The sequence below is a fragment of the Alligator sinensis genome, unplaced genomic scaffold, assembly GCF_000455745.1.
Source record: "Alligator sinensis unplaced genomic scaffold, ASM45574v1 scaffold39_1, whole genome shotgun sequence".
Classification (NCBI taxonomy): domain Eukaryota; kingdom Metazoa; phylum Chordata; order Crocodylia; family Alligatoridae; genus Alligator; species Alligator sinensis.
In genome coordinates this window covers 438077-455193 of record NW_005842299.1, presented here as the reverse complement: position 1 = coordinate 455193, position 17117 = coordinate 438077, and the positions used below count along the sequence as shown (strand labels likewise).

Sequence of the window (17117 nt, the reverse complement as noted above, 5' to 3'; positions counted from 1 at the left end):
AGGGAAAAAAAGAATCCACGGGCAGAAGAATATATTTGCTAACCTATTACAAATACGTGCCCATAGGCCCCGCGCCTCACCATCTACAGGAAAAGCAGATGGAGTTAACATTTGTAACCACAAGCAGCCAAGGCATTTTAGCTTTCATAATCTCGTTTAGAATCAATGTAGCTTCAGTTTTCTATACAATCAGGGTAAGGGTGGGAGCTGAACTCCCCTCCCCCCGCAAAAAAACCTGATCTCATCCCACACATTAAACTAACCATGTCTACCTGCCGTGGCTATGCGGGATCTTAAATAAACTATCCGCTAGTTTGCAAAAAAACCCACGGATCTAAGCCACGATATTTCCACTACTTGCACAACAGATGTACATCACTCTATTTCAGTTTAATCTTAGTGTAAACGTACGCGAACAGCAAAGCATTAACTAGGAAATGTAACTGTATTCTCCATGCATAATAACCTCTCCCTCGTGTGTTTGCCAGCTTCACCACGTAAAATACTGGACATTGGGACTGTGATATCTAAATTAGGGCCGAATTCTCCTCATACATACACTACGTGCAACCGCGTGGAGTTTCCCTCGTCCTGTTTAGTGGGACTTGTCCGGCTGCATTTGGACGCAGACTCTGTCCTGTGGTTTTTTGTTAAGTCATCCACATTTCTCTAGACGATTCAATTCTCTATTCAGTAGCTAGGAACTTTTGAGTTGCCTCTATGAATTATACTGTGACAGAAATAAGAGTAGGGAACTAGGATGCTCATATAACAGATTTAAAAGATAACCTTTACATTTCAAATCTCAGGCTCGAGCAGGTCAATAAGGATTATTCGTGATCTTGAAAATCCTAACTGCAGTGTTTACTATGGAAATGGGAAGGTCAAGAATGCAAGCACAGTTTACAAAAAAAAGGCACCATAATCTATCCTTTAACCATCAACCTCGCTTTTGGCTACACATATAAGTAGGCTGAGCCTGAAGAGGAAGGAATCTGTTTGAAATAGCATTAAAACTAGCAACCGATTCAAATGGCATTGACCTGTAGCTATAATTGCAACAAAATAATATTTTGATGCACCGCCAGAATAAACACTGAGAACTGTTGCTTAGAGAGAAGTTTTAGGTATTTTTTCCTAGAAAAAAAAGGAAAGGTGGGGATTTAATCAAATTAGGTTCTTTCTCTGCTGCTATTTCATTTTGCCCCGTTAGTCAGATAAGTTTCCTTCGGGGTTCTAGAATAAAGGGAAAGTCAGAAGTCAAACCAGTAAGTGATGGCACTTTGTTTTCCCGCTCTTTAGGAACCAAGGGTACCCAAGATAAACCAAATCATATGCTTATTTTAAATAGAATATTCCATTCAAGACCTCAAGATTAAGGTATTCCTGTCAGATAAAATGTCAGTCACTAACTACTTAGACACCACATTGTGGAAGCTTGGTAGCCACCACATTGTGAAAGCCTGGTATCCCTGGTAAAGATGATACATATCATGTAAACCCCATCAACAAGATCAAAGTCTTCTTCTTTAATAGGATCCAATACATGTCAAACCTCATTCCAATCAAATCGTCCGTAAATGAATTCAAGATGAATATGTCATAGAATAATGTGACAGTGCAATCACATAGGGTCAGGGGTTGTTGTTTCAATGAGAGAGTCGTCAAATATTAATTCTAGAACCTCCAAATGAATAGGCATTGAGCGGGATTAAGCAGCTGCTGGTGGGGCGTTGTGTCACTGATTTGTGTTTATGCAAGTACGTTAACCACTAAGCTGAAAAAAATATTGTCTCCTTTGAACTTCAAGAAAGACATATTTTAACTTACTTGACTTTTCCAGGATGTTTCTGTAAAGTCGTTTTCTTTTCCTCATTACAAGGGAAGTCTTGGGTCTCATTTCTTGACTTTGTTCCTGTTTGGGGAGAGGGGTGGAAAGTTAAGAGTAAAACAATTTTCCTGAGTTATTAAATGATGAGAAGGGATATGATTCGAGAATCATGCAACGAGATATTAAAAAAGAAAAAAGAATGAACCCATCTCAAGCTTGTTGAACTCAATCTTTCTGTAACCTTTCCAAAACTGAAGAGAAAAATGGTGCTTCCCCCTCCCCGCCAAAAAGAAGCTTGCACGTATTTTATAGAGTAATGGAGTTTCCATGGTTGATTTGGGGGGGGTGGGGAATTATGAAAGGACATCTTTTCATCTCTGCTTTGATCTGGCATTCACCTTCTGGCAGTGTGTTGTAAGGCGAATTTCTACCAACTTGAATATATTGTTTACAAACCTCTCCGTCCTAAAATTAAATTTCGTACTGCTTGCAACACACCAACCTGAGATGCTGTCGCAGTTTTTAATCATATTTCATCAACATAGATTAACATTACAAAGCTGACACTCTTGGCTGTGGATATCAACTTGCTCTCTGTACCAGACACACCATTCTCCCTGATGAAGATAGTACTCTTTGGTGCCTTCGGATATATTCCTTTTAGCACTAGGAAACACGAGGTCTGCCTGCAGACTTGATTTTTATTGAAATATTTTAATCCGATTTTTCAAAAATTAAGCACCAGCTGATTTTTTTTTTATATACTAAAAAAGAGCGGAATCTGAGATCAATCTGTGTATATGGGATTTTTTCTTTTGTCCTCCAGGAATTTACAAATATAAATACCAGATTTGTTAATTGTGACCCCTCATAAAAATATAATGAATATATGCTCACATTCTCTTAAAATAATTTGACATGCACTTCAGCATTTTTACCACCATGACGGAAAATTTGTGCGAGAGTAGAGAAGTATGTATCTACTTACGAAACTTAATATAACACGTCTAAACTTTGACAAATGTTGATTATTTAGATAGATCAACAATATCTTCTTTACCTAGACTATTATTTTATATTTTTAATTTGTTAATTTTTAAGATTGTGGATGCCGTAATAGCTAGCGCTCGGGCATGCATAAAACGTCAAGTTTAACTTGTTGAAACCTGAAAAAAATCCCAGTGTCGTATTTAGAATTGTAAATGATCGTCAGGTGACAAAAGCGAAGGTGAAGGACTCTGTCTGGAAAGAAGTCTTGGGTATAGGGCACGGGTCAAATCTCTCATGCCTCTGTCACGTAAATAGTCCTCCTGCCTGAGGAAGGAAAGTTTCTGCTGGACAACACTAACCTTTCCAGAGCTCTCCATCCACATGGATCCTTCCTAAAGCTAGCAGGCAGCAACAGTGAAGACCCAGTGCTAATCTAACAGATGCTCAAGCGATGGCGAAATGTGAGCAACAATTTTTACTCTTGCGCGAACCTGTTCAGTACCTGGAAGACAACGGGTGAACGTGAAAGGTGCTTCTGTGTGTGGGTGGTGTTTGCCCCTAGAAAACTTTGACTTCTGCTGCAGGTCAAAGGTGCTGACCCTCCAGGTCCACACTCAACCCAGTGAGCGAGGAAGCGAATGTTGTTGGCACCACGACCCGGGCTGCTCGGGCTTGGGACGGCTGCAGCTGCCCCGGCGCGTCCCTGGGCCCCAGGTGAAAGGCGGGCTCCCCGCATGTGATCCCTGCCTTGTCTGTCCAGTCGCGGGTAGGACCAGCATCAAGGGTACTGCTCCCGAGCCCCGTTACTGCCCAGGTCAGCCCGTACTTTCCGCACCCCGTCAGGGAAGTGGGAGAAGGTTTATGGTTTGCCTTGAAGCTAGGCTCTATTTTTTCTTTAAATAAAGTTCACCTGTAAGGCTCAGGACAGCCACAAGCCCCGGCTGCTGCACTCTCCCCCAGGAGCCACAGGTTTGTTATTTCACGGGCATTCAAGCCTCGCTGTAAAGGGGGGAGATGGTCCACGCCGCTCTGGCTGCGCGGCGAGGGGGAGCTGGGGGCTGCTTGGTCTCCTTGCGCGTGTCCCCGGGATGCCCCGAAGCTCTTGCGTTCTCGCGGCTTCGCCTGCGGGCCTGTGCGGTGTCTGCCCCAGCCCCGGAGCATGTGCGGGACACACGCTACGCGCCGAAGCGCGGTGCTGGTGCAGGGCACGCCTGTCTGGGGGCGCTTGCACTTGGCGGCGGCTCGACTGCTGGAGCAGGGCAGTGGCTGAGCCCCCGGCCCTGGGGCCGCCGCCGGCCGAGCTAGCGAGCCCCCGGCTTGTCCGCTGCCGCGGTGCGGGGGGCAGTTAACCCGTGAAGCGCCTCTCGGGAAGGAAAGCAGCTTCGCGGGACGGATCCCCGAGACCAACCCCCCGGCGGCCCCGAGTGGCAGCGTGCTGCAGCCCCGGGCAGAGATGCTCTGCTCTGTGGGGAACCCCCCCGCCTCCCGCGGGCGCAGCGACGCGTGGCCCCGAGCCCCTGCCCTGGTGGCGCCCCTTGCCCGGGTCTTTACCCGCGCCTCGGGGGAGGGCTGGAGGGAGGGGGCAGCCCTGGGTGCTTGTGCCCCGGTCCCAGTGGGGCGGAGACACCCTGGGCCGTCCCAGTGGGGGCGGAGAAGCCGCTGCCCCCGGGGGTGCGCACAGCCCGTGCCCCTCCCTGCCCCCTCGGCAGACTGGGGGGATGTCGCTGCTCTGGCGGAGCGACGGCTGAGGAGCCCCTTTCCCTTGGCGCAGGGGAGCACAGCCCTGGGGCAGACGCGGCCCCTTCCCTCTGTGAGGGGAGGCAGGGGCGAGGGGCACAGGACCCCTCGAGGGGAAGCCGCCCTGCTCCACAGCCTCCTTGCCTACCCCAGCAGGTGGCCAGCCCTCTCCCAGCCAAGGTGCGCCAAGCCTTCCCCACGTGGGGGGCCGGGATGCCAAGCCACTTTCTCAGAGCGGGCATGGGCGCCCTGCCCCCTCGCCTTGGGCTGCCAGGCCCCCTTCCCTGTTAGCCAGGGGGTGCCAAGGACCCAGGCAGGCTGGGGGGGGAGCGGGTGCTAGGTCCCTCTCTGCCCGCCGGTGCCCCCCGCCCCCCGCACTCACTTACCCCACTCGACCTGTTGAAGCTGCTCCCTCAGTTCTGCCCATCATTTCTGAACTGACAAAAAAAGGAGGGGGTAGGAACAAAAACCCACCACCTCTCTGGCGGTTCCAGCGAGGCGGTCATCCTTCATTTCTTCTTTTCTGGCTTTCTGGAAGCAGTTGGGGAATGTATGATGAAGCAGAAATGAGCCGTCAGGATGATATTTTAATGGCTTATGTGTCACGTTGGTGCGTGTGGCTTTGAACTGGAGCAGCTTTCGTTCCCTGCAGAGCGCGCGCCGCAAATCCCACTTGATAACTTCTACAACCCACAACTTTTTTTTTTTCACATCCCCTGTTACTCTGTAGACTTAGACGCGCTGCCTAAAAATATCCTCTCGCCAGCCTTCCTCCTAGATTGCCCACGGGTTGCAGAGGAGTGGGTTCCCCCTGCATTTTGGAGGGATTGTAAGAGTGGACAATCGAGTTTATTGCACTCCCAGTGTCACTGCCTTGTAGGTTTCTCATTATTAGGGTGTGAGAACCTTGCACTTTACCCTGGTATTTTTAGCAGGAGGCATAAATAGTAATATAACATCCAGTAAAAGATAGGCAAGCACTCACTGACCTCCCCCCACACACACCCACACCCACCATGCATAGTTTATACCTGTTGCTCTAAGATATTGTAATTGTATTTTTTTCACGCTTGCTTCACAAAACAGGCTAAAAATGTAGCCCCAGCTACATTTATTCATAATGAGTAGGAGTAATCATTCGACAAGGCTGCACTGAAAATCATCTTCACCTATTAAAGAGATGCAAACTGCTCAGCTAGCTATATACAGCGATACATTTATTAATACATTTTGAAAGTTGTTATTTTGTAATCGCACTTTATCCCCTTTGAAAAAGGCAGTTCTATATCCCCTTTAAAAAAAAGGAAGTCCTGAAATGAGAAATATTCAGGCGATCCCATGTCCGATTCACTAGTACCTGAGATGGTGATTGTTTCCTCATGCCTTTCATTTGAAAGGATGAGCTAAAAGTTTCTTTCTTTAGGAAGAAGAGTTTGAAGGGATAAGATTTACTTGCGAATAAACCAAGTGGAGGGCTAAAAAAAGGGAAAATTGAAGGATTCCGACTCTTAGCTAGCTTTTTGTGTTTTCGTTAGCAGAAAATAATTAGACCTAATAAATATTCAGCCTACTGAGTAAATAAATAGCCTGCAGGATTTTTTTTTTTAATATTCTCAGTAAAAGGCAAATCTGGTATGTTTTTTTAAAAGCCGGAGCATCATTTAAAATAATGTGCAAATGTTACTTAGCTTAATTGATTGAGTCACAAAGATTTTCTTCTTTTAAGTGCTATACTTATACCTTTCAACAATCATTTTACTATATAGTCAATGGCTCTTTGTAGCAAGAACAAAAAGGAACTATCCGCAGTTTTTCAATAGACTTTGAGCTGGGGAAAGACAGGTTAATCGAGGGTTGCATCTAGAAAACAACCAAGTGTTGTATGTTTGCACTGAATCCAAATGTCTGCATTTTCCTAACTAAATCAAAGGGAGTGTTATTTCTTTTTCTGCTCACTCATCTGAAGGTAAGTAAATTTTCTCTGGCGATCAAAAGCTTGGTCAGCAACAAAGACACCGCCTGCTTTTTCCACCGTCCTGGTGTGGCAAGTTGAGGAATTTCAATAACTGTGACAAGGGTGACTGATTTGTGAACTAGAAAAGGTTTGAATGTCAGAAAATTTACATTGCTCCGATCTATCGAGGATTTTAAATAAATTTTACCCTCCCCCCACCACCACCACCAAAAAAAGAAAAAAAAGTAGAAAAAAGAAAGTACCCGGGAGTTTCATGCAGCAGAGAGGAAACAAAGTAGCTTTGAGAAATTTACAGTTTTTTTTTTTTTTACCTGAATGAAAGGGATCTCGTGGAAAAAAAGAAAAAAAAAAAAAAAAAAGCAGGGGTGAGGGGAAGGGAAAAAACAAACCACAATAACAAAAAGGGGGGAAACAACAACAACAGAAACTAGAAAGTTAAGAGCTCTCACCCACCTGCGTTTTGATGGGTGCAGAAAACAAGATTTATTTCAGAAAACTGATGGAGGGCTAGAGTCAGTTACCCCGAGAAATCACGCTTGTTGTTTAAAGATAAAATCAAACGCAATCGGCATATGCTCTGGAGAGCTGCAGTTTGAAACAAGGAGAAAACACAACTTCAAAAGAAGCCAGGCACAAAAGGGCTTCCCTTTTCACACCCTAAAAAGTTGCTCAGGGTGGTTAAAAATTCTTGATCTCCAGGCAATCATCATGACCATCATTAAGAGTATGATTGTGAAGAGAGGGGGGAAAAATAACAGTAATAATATGGATCAGGTTTTTGGAGCGCGCGCGCGTGCACACACAGAAAAAGACGCGTTTGAAATATTTTCGTGCAAAAAAAATTTGGCTTTATAAAAAAAAAAAGTTGCTACTCCTGGAAGCCCTGTTTGTCAAAAGGGATGTCAACGCGCTGCACAATACCTGGGATTGATGAGCCGGGCGGGCCAATCAGGAGCGAGAGGAGGCTTTGCGCGCCCTTAGTTGGCGAGGAAGGGGGGAGCCGCGAGGGAAGGGGGGAGCCGCCAGGCACCAATGATCTCCCACGTCCGCCTTGACGTCGCTCCTCCCCTTTCTCCCATTCATCAAGGGGGGGGACGGTGTCGTCTTTTCAATTCATTTATCTGCAGGAATGATTGCCGCTATCAGTCTCGCGTTCACCGCCCGGCTGAGGAGGTGAAAGTTTCTCCCCAGGAAGATAAACCGCAAAAGACAATATTGTGCATGATTTGCGCCTTTTTTTGCAAAGCGAAAAAAAAAAGGCCCCCCAAAAAAAAGAGGAGGAAAAAAAAAAAAAAAGCTCGGGGAGAGTGCGGGAAGGCGAGGAGCAGAGAAAAATCTCTCGGCCACTCCGCTGCCTTCCCAGAGCCCAAAGCGAACTGAAGGAAGTTTATTTTTGTTTTGTTTTGTTTTTTGTTTTTGCTGCGCGCCTTGATCTCTCTCCAGCATTGTTATCCGCGACCCGCTTCTTCCGAGCCCCCTACCCCCTCCCCGTGCAACCCCGGCAAAGCCAGAGCAGAGACAGTGATTTTTTTGGTGAATATTTTTTATTATTATTATTTGCAACTGCGAGGTCTTTCCCCCTCTCCTCCTTCTGCTTCTCCCCCCCACCCTTTTTTTTCCGGCGCGCCGATGCCGAGGGGGGTGTTTTTGATGTGGTCGCTTTGGTGGTGATTGTCGCTGACTTTCCAGAGAGGGTGTTTTTGCCGCCGCCGCTGCTGCTGGCTGCTGCTTCTCCTCCGTGTTGTGTGTTTTTGGTCGCTGCGCCGAGAGTGGGAAGATGCTTCTGGATGCTGGACCGCAGTATCCCGCCATAGGAGTCACTACCTTCGGATCGTCTCGCCACCACTCCACGGGCGATGTGACGGACAGAGAAGTGGGGCTGGGGATCAACCCCTTCGCCGATGGCATGGGCGCCTTTAAAATTAACCCCAGCACCCACGAGCTGGCCTCGGCCGGCCAGACCGCCTTCACCTCGCAGGCACCCGGCTACGCGGCGGCGGCGCTGGGGCACCACCACCACCCGACCCATGTCAGCTCCTACTCCAGCGCAGCCTTCAACTCCACCCGGGACTTTCTGTTCCGCAACCGGGGCTTCGGCGAGGCGGCCGCGGCCCGCGCCCAGCACAACGCCAGCGCCCAGCACAGCCTCTTCGCCTCCGCCGCCGGCAGCTTCGCCGGACCCCACGGCCACACCGATGCCGCGGGACACATCCTTTTCCCGGGGCTGCACGAGCAAGCCACGAGCCACGCTTCTCCCAACGTGGTGAACGGGCAGATGCGCCTGGGCTTCTCCGGAGACATGTACGGGAGACCCGATCAGTACGGCCAGGTCACGAGCCCCCGATCCGAGCACTATGCATCGACCCAGCTGCACGGCTATGGCCACATGAACATGAACATGGCAGCCCACCATGGGGCAGGGGCCTTCTTCCGCTACATGAGGCAGCCCATCAAACAGGAACTCATCTGTAAGTGGATTGAGCCCGAGCAATTGTCAAACCCCAAAAAGTCCTGCAACAAAACTTTCAGCACGATGCACGAGCTGGTGACTCATGTCACCGTGGAGCACGTTGGAGGACCCGAGCAGTCCAATCACATCTGTTTCTGGGAAGAGTGTCCGCGAGAGGGGAAGCCTTTCAAGGCCAAATATAAACTTGTAAATCACATCCGAGTCCACACAGGTGAAAAGCCCTTCCCTTGCCCGTTCCCAGGCTGTGGGAAAGTGTTTGCCAGATCAGAGAATCTCAAAATACACAAAAGAACTCACACAGGTACAGTACCCTTCTCTGTAGCTTTCTTTCTGCAGCTAGCAGAGCTGAGCTTTCCCCAAAGAGTCTTGGCTGGGAGTCAGGGGAAAAATGGGAGGGGAAAGCATTGGCAAGGGGCACTTGCTTTCTGCAAATGTGGATGGGAGCTGTGCGAGATGCCTTTGGAGCAGGGGGGGAAGGGAGTGGAAACAATTTCCAAAGCGTCTCGGAAGCAAAATAAAATGAAATAAAATAATTATTTCCCCCCCTAACGTTAATGAAAAGAGAGGGAGAACGACTGTCCTGGAGGAGGGGAGTGAAAGAAAAAAAAATAGCAGCATCCTGCCTGGGTAAATTTATAGGTTTTAATTAATCGGTCGTCGGCAGATTTTACTGTATCACAATGAGAAATTGGGCTAAATATCCAGGCAGCCAGTTCCTATCCCCTTTTGTAAATCCGGCGTTGGTTAATATTTAATTGCGAGGGGTAATTTGAAAAAATCCAAGCCGAAGATGTTCCTTTCTGATCGTAGCATTAAAATGAGCCCTGGAGATGGGCACAAACTTTTCCAAATCGCAGGATATATAAATCCATAGACTTCGCTGCCTGCTTTTGCTGCTCTCCGTATCTTGCCATTGCCAGGGAGCGGGCAGGGATTTCCTAGATTATTCCCAACGATGTCGGTAGCTTTGAAGGCATGAAGGGGAAAGCAGGTCCCGGCCAGAATAATTTTCAATATTGTATGAAAATATGTGGGCTGGGCAGGCTAAGTATCACGAGAATGAGTCAGAAAAGCGGAACCTAGACGCTGAGGCTTGTGTCTGAGCGCTGTAGCGCCTCGTGTATCGCTTGGAGCATTGTGATGAGCAGGACATGCCAGGGGCTGGGAAATTAAAATAAAGCTCTTCTTTTGGGGCGGGGGAGGGGGTCGTGGAAGGGACGGCTCTTTCCACCGTGCCCCGCACAGCGAGGGGAGGTGAAGCCCGGGCGTGGGTCCGGGTGCTGAGAACCAGCAGTCGCGAGTTGGGAAGTTGCAGGCGTCTCACGGCTCCGCGCCGCGGGGGCGATTTCCTGCCTCTTCCACCCGAACGGTGCAAATGCGGCTTTCTAATCAGCTCCCCCTTTTTTTCTGCACTAGGTGAAAAGCCATTTAAGTGTGAATTCGAGGGCTGTGACAGGCGCTTTGCAAATAGCAGCGACCGTAAAAAGCATATGCATGTGCACACTTCTGACAAACCATATCTTTGCAAAATGTGCGATAAATCCTACACGCACCCCAGCTCCCTCAGAAAACACATGAAGGTAATGGACTTGCATTCTTTTATGTGCTCTTCCCCAGCCTTTCTCTCTGACGCTTTCCTGGCGATTTACAACGCTGCTATTTAACTAGCTAAGGCTGGAAGACTTGCAAAAAAAAAAAAAAAAAAAGAAGTGCCCTGTGTTTGGCTCTCAGTCTGGCTGTGGCGGTGTAAGGCAGCGTTTGGGAGAAGTGCTCAGTGGCCAGAAAATTGGGAGAGACAAGGGCAATCTGGCCAGGGCTGGGTTTCTTCCAGAAAGGTTTAAACAAGCGCTGTTTATTTGGCTCAAGGGCAGGCGTGCTCCCGAGCGGAACGTGCGGGCTCACAATGGAGGAGCAGGCTCCGGGCTCTGGCCGCGGCGAGCTGGGCTCGGCGAGCGGGGCAACTCGGGGCTTCCAGCAGATCCGCTCCCTTTTGTGTGCCAGGCCCGGGTGCAGCTCACATGGGAGTGCCCTGCGGGAGCCTGGGAAGCAGGTTGTTTATGCAAACAGCTCGAGTCGCGCGTTTCTATGCGCCCAGCAACCTGCATTCCCAGCAATGCAATATTTCCCCAGACTTTGGCCCAGCAAAACGGTCTGTAACATTTCCGAGGCGAAGTTGGGAATTCAGCCTAGAGGTTCCCTGTGGGGGAGGAGGGGGGATGGGGGTGCCCGTAGGGTGGGGGTGGGGTGGGGGATTAGAAGTCTATATTCCTGTTTTCTATATCTGCCCCCCCCCTTTTCTACTCTGTTATCTATTTATGTCCGTATTTATTTTGCAGGTCCATGAGTCATCCTCCCAGGGGTCCCAGCCTTCTCCCGCCGCCAGTTCAGGCTACGAATCCTCGACCCCCCCAACAATCGTGTCTCCATCTACAGAAAACCAGACCACAAGCTCCTTATCCCCCTCTTCCTCAGCAGTCCATCACACGTCCAGCCACAGCACGCTTACATCAAATTTTAACGAATGGTACGTTTAAAACCCAATACAAACAAAAGAATTTTAAAATCCCACAAAAATAACAACCAACCAACCCTATTTAAAAGACTCCAAAATTAATGAACACTTTGAAATCAAAATTAATAATAAAAAAAAAAAGCTGCCAGTAGACCCAGGACTGACTCAAATGAAGAATCTTTTTTGTTTTGTTTTGTTGAGAGGCTTGGTAGGCAAGGGGTTAGTGCGATGCATGAGAGGACAAGGTTACCAGGCCAGATGCCAACTGTGTAGGGCTTTGCTGGAACCACTGATTAGAGGTCTCCAACTGCATGTCTCCTTGGGCAGCGGCCTTTTTTTCTGTAAATACAGAATTACTAGCTTAAAATGTACTGTTTGATTTTGTAAATAGTTATATCGCAAGTTGAATAAGGGGAATCTGTGGAATTGTGGTCTTTGCATTTATGTGGGGGGAGGGGAAGGGAGGGTGAGGTGCCGGGTGGGGGGAGGAGGGGGGAAGAGGGAGGCGGTAGAAATTCAACTATTTGTACTGAATGGCAAGAATGTTCTAGTAAATGTGTACCAAAATGTGAATTACTTTGTATTATTACAGTCTAAACGTCGATCTAACAGAATATTATTGGTATTAATGTGCTTTTTTTGTATAAAGTGCAAACATTTCGTCCCAAAGTCCAGTCTAAGTAGTGCAGTAAAATGTTGTTCCACGTCCTGTCAAGCAATTCGTATAGTGAAAGCCTGGATCTGCGTGTCAAACTGTTACATTTGTTTATGTAAAGTGATATTAAAAAAAGCTATAAACTATATCTGTCCGTTGCTTTTGGCAAATACCAGAACATAATGTATATAAATCCTAATTTCCATATTTATCCGCATGTAAAGGTCCGGTTATACATGTTACAGATATTCAATATTTATGGCTAGAAGAATTGGTATGTAAAATTTAGTTTACAGAACTGTTTGGTAACATTTCGTACCTTATTAAAGATTCTTAAATCCCATCCATTGTGGTAGGAAGTCTTATTCATTCAGCCAACCTGCTGCAACTTCAGCCAGCTTTAGAATATTAAAATAAAACTGTACCAGTTTTTCACTGCTTTCCATTATGTCATCACTAAAGCAGCGACGGTGATATAAATGTGATAAATGAACGGATCCCTGCTGGCATTAGTATAGTGTGTAATTAGTATTTATATCAAAATTTATGAAACAAATTTTCGGCCGCAGTATAATTTAAATGACCTTTGCAGACATAGAATAACAACCATAAAAATAACAGAAATAGATTGCATATGCTACATAAATATTAATGTGGGGGAACTGTGCTAGGGAGTGCCTCGTTCTCCACCAATGAATCTGCCTATACTATGTCCCTAAATTAAATTAATCCGGATAACACATATTAGGAGATTTAAAACAGAGGATATTTTAGTTGCTATTTTAATTTAAAGCATTTATGACCATAACTAATTCTCCTGCTGTAGATTCATGGCTTTCCAAGGGCCTTCCCCTCCCACCCCCCACCCCCTCCCCTTTCTCCCTGGAAGTACAGCACTAGGTTCATAAAGGCGGTTTTTTGCTGATATTCCTTAAAACGTGATGTTAATTTAAATCAATTACTTCGTATGCTGTGCTATTATTATTACTATAATTTTGCCAGTGTTAATAGCTTTCTAAAAAAAATAAATCTAGGGGCTAAGAATTATTTTATGTAATTTGATTATCTTTCTATCTCTTTTATTTATTTCTCATTTACTTAAGAAATTCGTTCCATTGGCTGGCGTTGATACAGTAAATTTGTAAATGCGAAGACAATATAAAAAATCTAAATTACTTGTGCTTAATGACTGTAGCAGAACGCCTTTTCTCTAAATCAGATTGTCTTTCTTGCAGTTTAGTTTGATAGATTTGCAGGCTGTACTGCTTCCACTAACTTAGCTACGGTTGTTGGAACTGTTGGGCTTTGTTCCTTGTTGTAGCTTGCATGATCGCCCCATTAAGCAGACAACATATCAACAGACAACACAAATCATGAGCTTGGCTAAAGCTGCGAGTGCTTGTGATATGTCATAGAGTGAATTGCACAAACTGACCTTCCAGTAGACCAAGATGACACTTTAACAGCTTCTTTAAAGAAATATTATGTGTACAGCAAGTCAATAGGCATATTAACTGCTAGAAGTGGAGGAGGAAGCTGAGCCTGTGCTCATATTAATGCGTTCACAATTTCAGTGGATCTGTAAACTATCCAGAGCATATCACCGAGAGATTTATTTATTTTTTTAAAATGCATTTTGTGCCTCCCTGAACCTTTTTATATTGCTGTCCCCGAGCTATCACAATAATAAGTCTTAATTGGTCAAACTGGAGGGAAAAATCTTCAGCTAGTTGTGCACACAATCCTGGCCTCTAAAGACCTCGCGAGAAATGCTATAGTTTAACTTTACTTTCTACAAAATGTTATTCTTATTATAAGCCTAATATCAGTTCTCAATGAAAAGAGCGCCACCTTGCAGGGTTTTGCGAGATTTAAAGAAGTTCAAGACCACTGGGACCTAACCAGGAATTGTTGCAACTTGCAGAAATGTATTTAATAAGACAAAAATAACCGAGCAAAATCGATGAGTAGGTCTAAAGTGTTGGTAACTCTGAATGGTCGGAGGGTAGGTGTCCCATCAGTTTAATCGGGAAGGTGTTTAAAAAATAACATAGAGGAAGGAAAATAGTGGGGGATGTAAATCGCCAGCAGTGTAAATTAAAAGAGGAGACATAGGTTGGGCTAAATAGTTGGAAGAAAACATTTGCAAGTTTCTCTGAGCTTATATTTTAGTCCCTAGTGGTCACTTAGCGCGCACCTATTACTTACATGGATCTGAACACATGGCTAACGATTATTCTTTTAGGTTTTTTCTCTGAGAATTGTTTCAGCATCCCAAACGGCTGAGATTTCATTTTTCTTGTTGTGTATTTGGATGGGTTCTCTGAACACGGTGACGGCCGTGAACTAATGAACGATCGCTTCAGCAGCGGTGGTCAGAATTAGGGAATATTGCTGGAAATAAATAAATTAATTAATAATAAATTAAATAAATAAATAATCGCCAATGCTGAATTCAAATCCACTTCCCAGTTGCTGTGTTCTCTTTGGTTGTCGAGACGAGAATAGTGTTTGGAAACCTCAGGGCACAGTGGTATTTTGCAGAGAAAGATTGTGATTATTCTATCGGATGTTTAACCTGGTTAGCTAATCACTGGAGCAACTTTACGGTAGAAATTAACAGTTTACGATGATCTCTTAACAACAAAGACTCGAGAAGAACAATATTAACGATAGAGGTTTCAAACTTACACGTAGCCTGTTATTTTGTCCCTACCTTTAACGTCTGCTTCTTGAAATGTATTTTTCATACTTTTCTTCATGGGCTATTAGGTTTCGAAATACATGAATGTTAGGAGCGAAATATATTGAGAGACTCTATTTAGCAGAAACGGAAGTGTGTGCTGAAAATGACTTGTTTCGTATCTAGTTGTGTATTTTGATTGAGCCAATATGCTGGGGCTTAAACCGCTGCTCTGTCGTTCTGCATCCGAGAAGTTATTGATAAGTTCCCTAGTGTCAATATGAAACCTGTGAAGATATCCAGCAAGACAGCAGGATTTGTCAAATGGTGCCTCGATGCGTGTGCACATACGCGCACACCCCGCCTGTGCCATTATGTTTGTGTGATGTGTGCTCGTGTGAGAGATTGTATGTGTGTGTGTGTGCGCGCGCGCACACCCTCTCACAGCATAGATACACATGTTTGTGTTATATGCGCGCACACACATCAACACAGAACAGCAATCGGTCGCTTCTGTCCTTTCAAGAATCGCCTTTCAAATCGCTTTAATCGCTTGTGAATGATCGTTTGCATTTTTTAAAAAAAGTCGAGACCATTCATGAGACAAGTTAGCCTGCAGAAAGCGAGGCACGTCCGAAATAAAGATATAAGCTTCGAATTGGCCTTGCCTACTTATCCTTTTTCTTGCTTTAACTGGAAGTAAAAATAACAGTCACACCACTGCTGGGCATGCCACTTGGATTTTATTTATTTATTTATTTTTGCTGAGATCTTGGTTACTTCGGTAAATTGTCACAACCGTGTAAGTTTTTGACACGTACGAAGCACTTGTTCATTTTTCAAGAGTCCCTTTTTAGCGGTTAATTCTGTGCAAATGATAGTAATGGGTATTATTTGTGTATACTAGAGTATAAAAAGCATACAGGCTGTCACTGTGATCAGTCGAAGTTCTCTTTCATCTGGGAAATAATTGCAAATAATTATTAAATATAAAACGTCCAAAAGGCAGAGTTGCAAAAATTTAAATCTATGGGTAACAAACTAATTTTTAGTAAGAAAAGTGCAGCTGATGTCTTTTGGTGTAAATGAATCGAAGTGTACTCCACTGATAGCTACCACGGTGTAAACTATTGGCGAAATGTATATATGTGTGCTCGTGTGTGTGTGCACAGAGCATAGACATACATAGATGTCTGTCTGTGTGTGTATGTGTGTGTGTGTGTGTGTGTGTGTGTGTATATATATATATATATATATATACATATATACACACACACCAATTTTATACCTGTACATCTGATACGATACTATACATGAATAACAGACACACGCATATGCTTATCCATATTCCACCTCTATACATATAGGCGTGGGTGTGTTTATGTGTGTGTGGAAGGCGCACACACACGTGGGGGTCGGGTACTTAACTTTCAGAATTGGTTATCGATCCTGCTGTATTAACCAATCGCAGACATTTAGCCAGGATGTTTAAACAGGAAAGTGCTACATTTTCATTAAAATACAAAAATACTCTTGTGACTCCATTATTGTTGAATGAATGGAGCAACGCATTAAAACGCCCGGAAACCGTTTCATGGGCAGCTCCATGCAAAACGCATACTCTGAGATGCTGAAATTAACAGAGATCTTCGAGTAGGCAAGACAAATTCTCATTTAGAAAAACGTGAGGAAATAAATATTTTTCGGTTCCATGATTCCAGGCAGCGATTCGATGCACAGATTTCTATCTGATCTCTATGTGATCTATTTTGTTTGTATACCTATATCCATACATAATTGTACATGCTACTAACATTGCTGGATTTACGGTGCAGATCTATCCTGTATATATTTTGTGTATATAAACGTAAGTGCTGGCGCGCACAGATGCATATATACACACATTATTGGAGATACAGAAAAGAGGACTATAATTGACATTTCCATTCGTGTTTTTATTTATTTTTTTTAATATTGAGTTGTGGCCTAAACTAAAATAGATCTACCTGGCTGTGTTTGTGTAGGAGTGTCTTTCCATAGACGCGATTAATACAGTAGATATGAGTATAAATTAATTATATTTACAAAGCTAATATTTATTTTAATGTATACAATGGGATTAGTAATTGGACGACTAATTCTAGACTAGAAATAGTGAAAAATTCTTCAAATTCGGTGAATGTTTTAAGTTATTCTATTTTATCCCAGGCATACTGTAACTACAGGGTGTGTTATATACAAAGCACAGCCCAAGTTTTTTATTT

At 44.9% G+C, this 17117-nt stretch overlaps 2 protein-coding genes across 3 annotated transcripts in view; one reads left to right on the top strand and one right to left on the bottom strand.

Moving 5' to 3' along the window:
- The window catches only part of ZIC4 (Zic family member 4), a 13014-nt gene extending 9766 nt beyond the window's left edge, over positions 1 to 3248 (bottom strand). Inside the window, exons 1-2 of the mRNA XM_006028250.1 lie at positions 3181 to 3248; positions 1831 to 1915 (exon numbers count right to left, since the gene is read on the bottom strand). Of these exons, the coding sequence (XP_006028312.1) occupies positions 1831 to 1915; positions 3181 to 3204 (109 nt within the window). The 5' untranslated portion in view covers positions 3205 to 3248. The remainder of the gene's footprint in view (positions 1 to 1830; positions 1916 to 3180) is intronic.
- Positions 3249 to 8203: 4955 nt separating this feature from the next.
- Positions 8204 to 17117, top strand: part of ZIC1 (Zic family member 1) — a 66732-nt gene continuing 57818 nt past the window's right edge. Inside the window, exons 1-4 of one of the 2 annotated variants that reach the window (XM_006028246.2) lie at positions 8204 to 9304; positions 10420 to 10583; positions 11340 to 11527; positions 12108 to 12506. In XM_006028246.2, the coding sequence (XP_006028308.2) occupies positions 8311 to 9304; positions 10420 to 10583; positions 11340 to 11527; positions 12108 to 12144 (1383 nt within the window). In that variant the 5' untranslated portion in view covers positions 8204 to 8310 and the 3' untranslated portion in view covers positions 12145 to 12506. Of the gene's footprint in view, positions 9305 to 10419; positions 10584 to 11339; positions 11528 to 12107; positions 12507 to 17117 lie in introns of those variants that run through there. The other variant, XM_025209646.1, reaches the window with a different exon arrangement.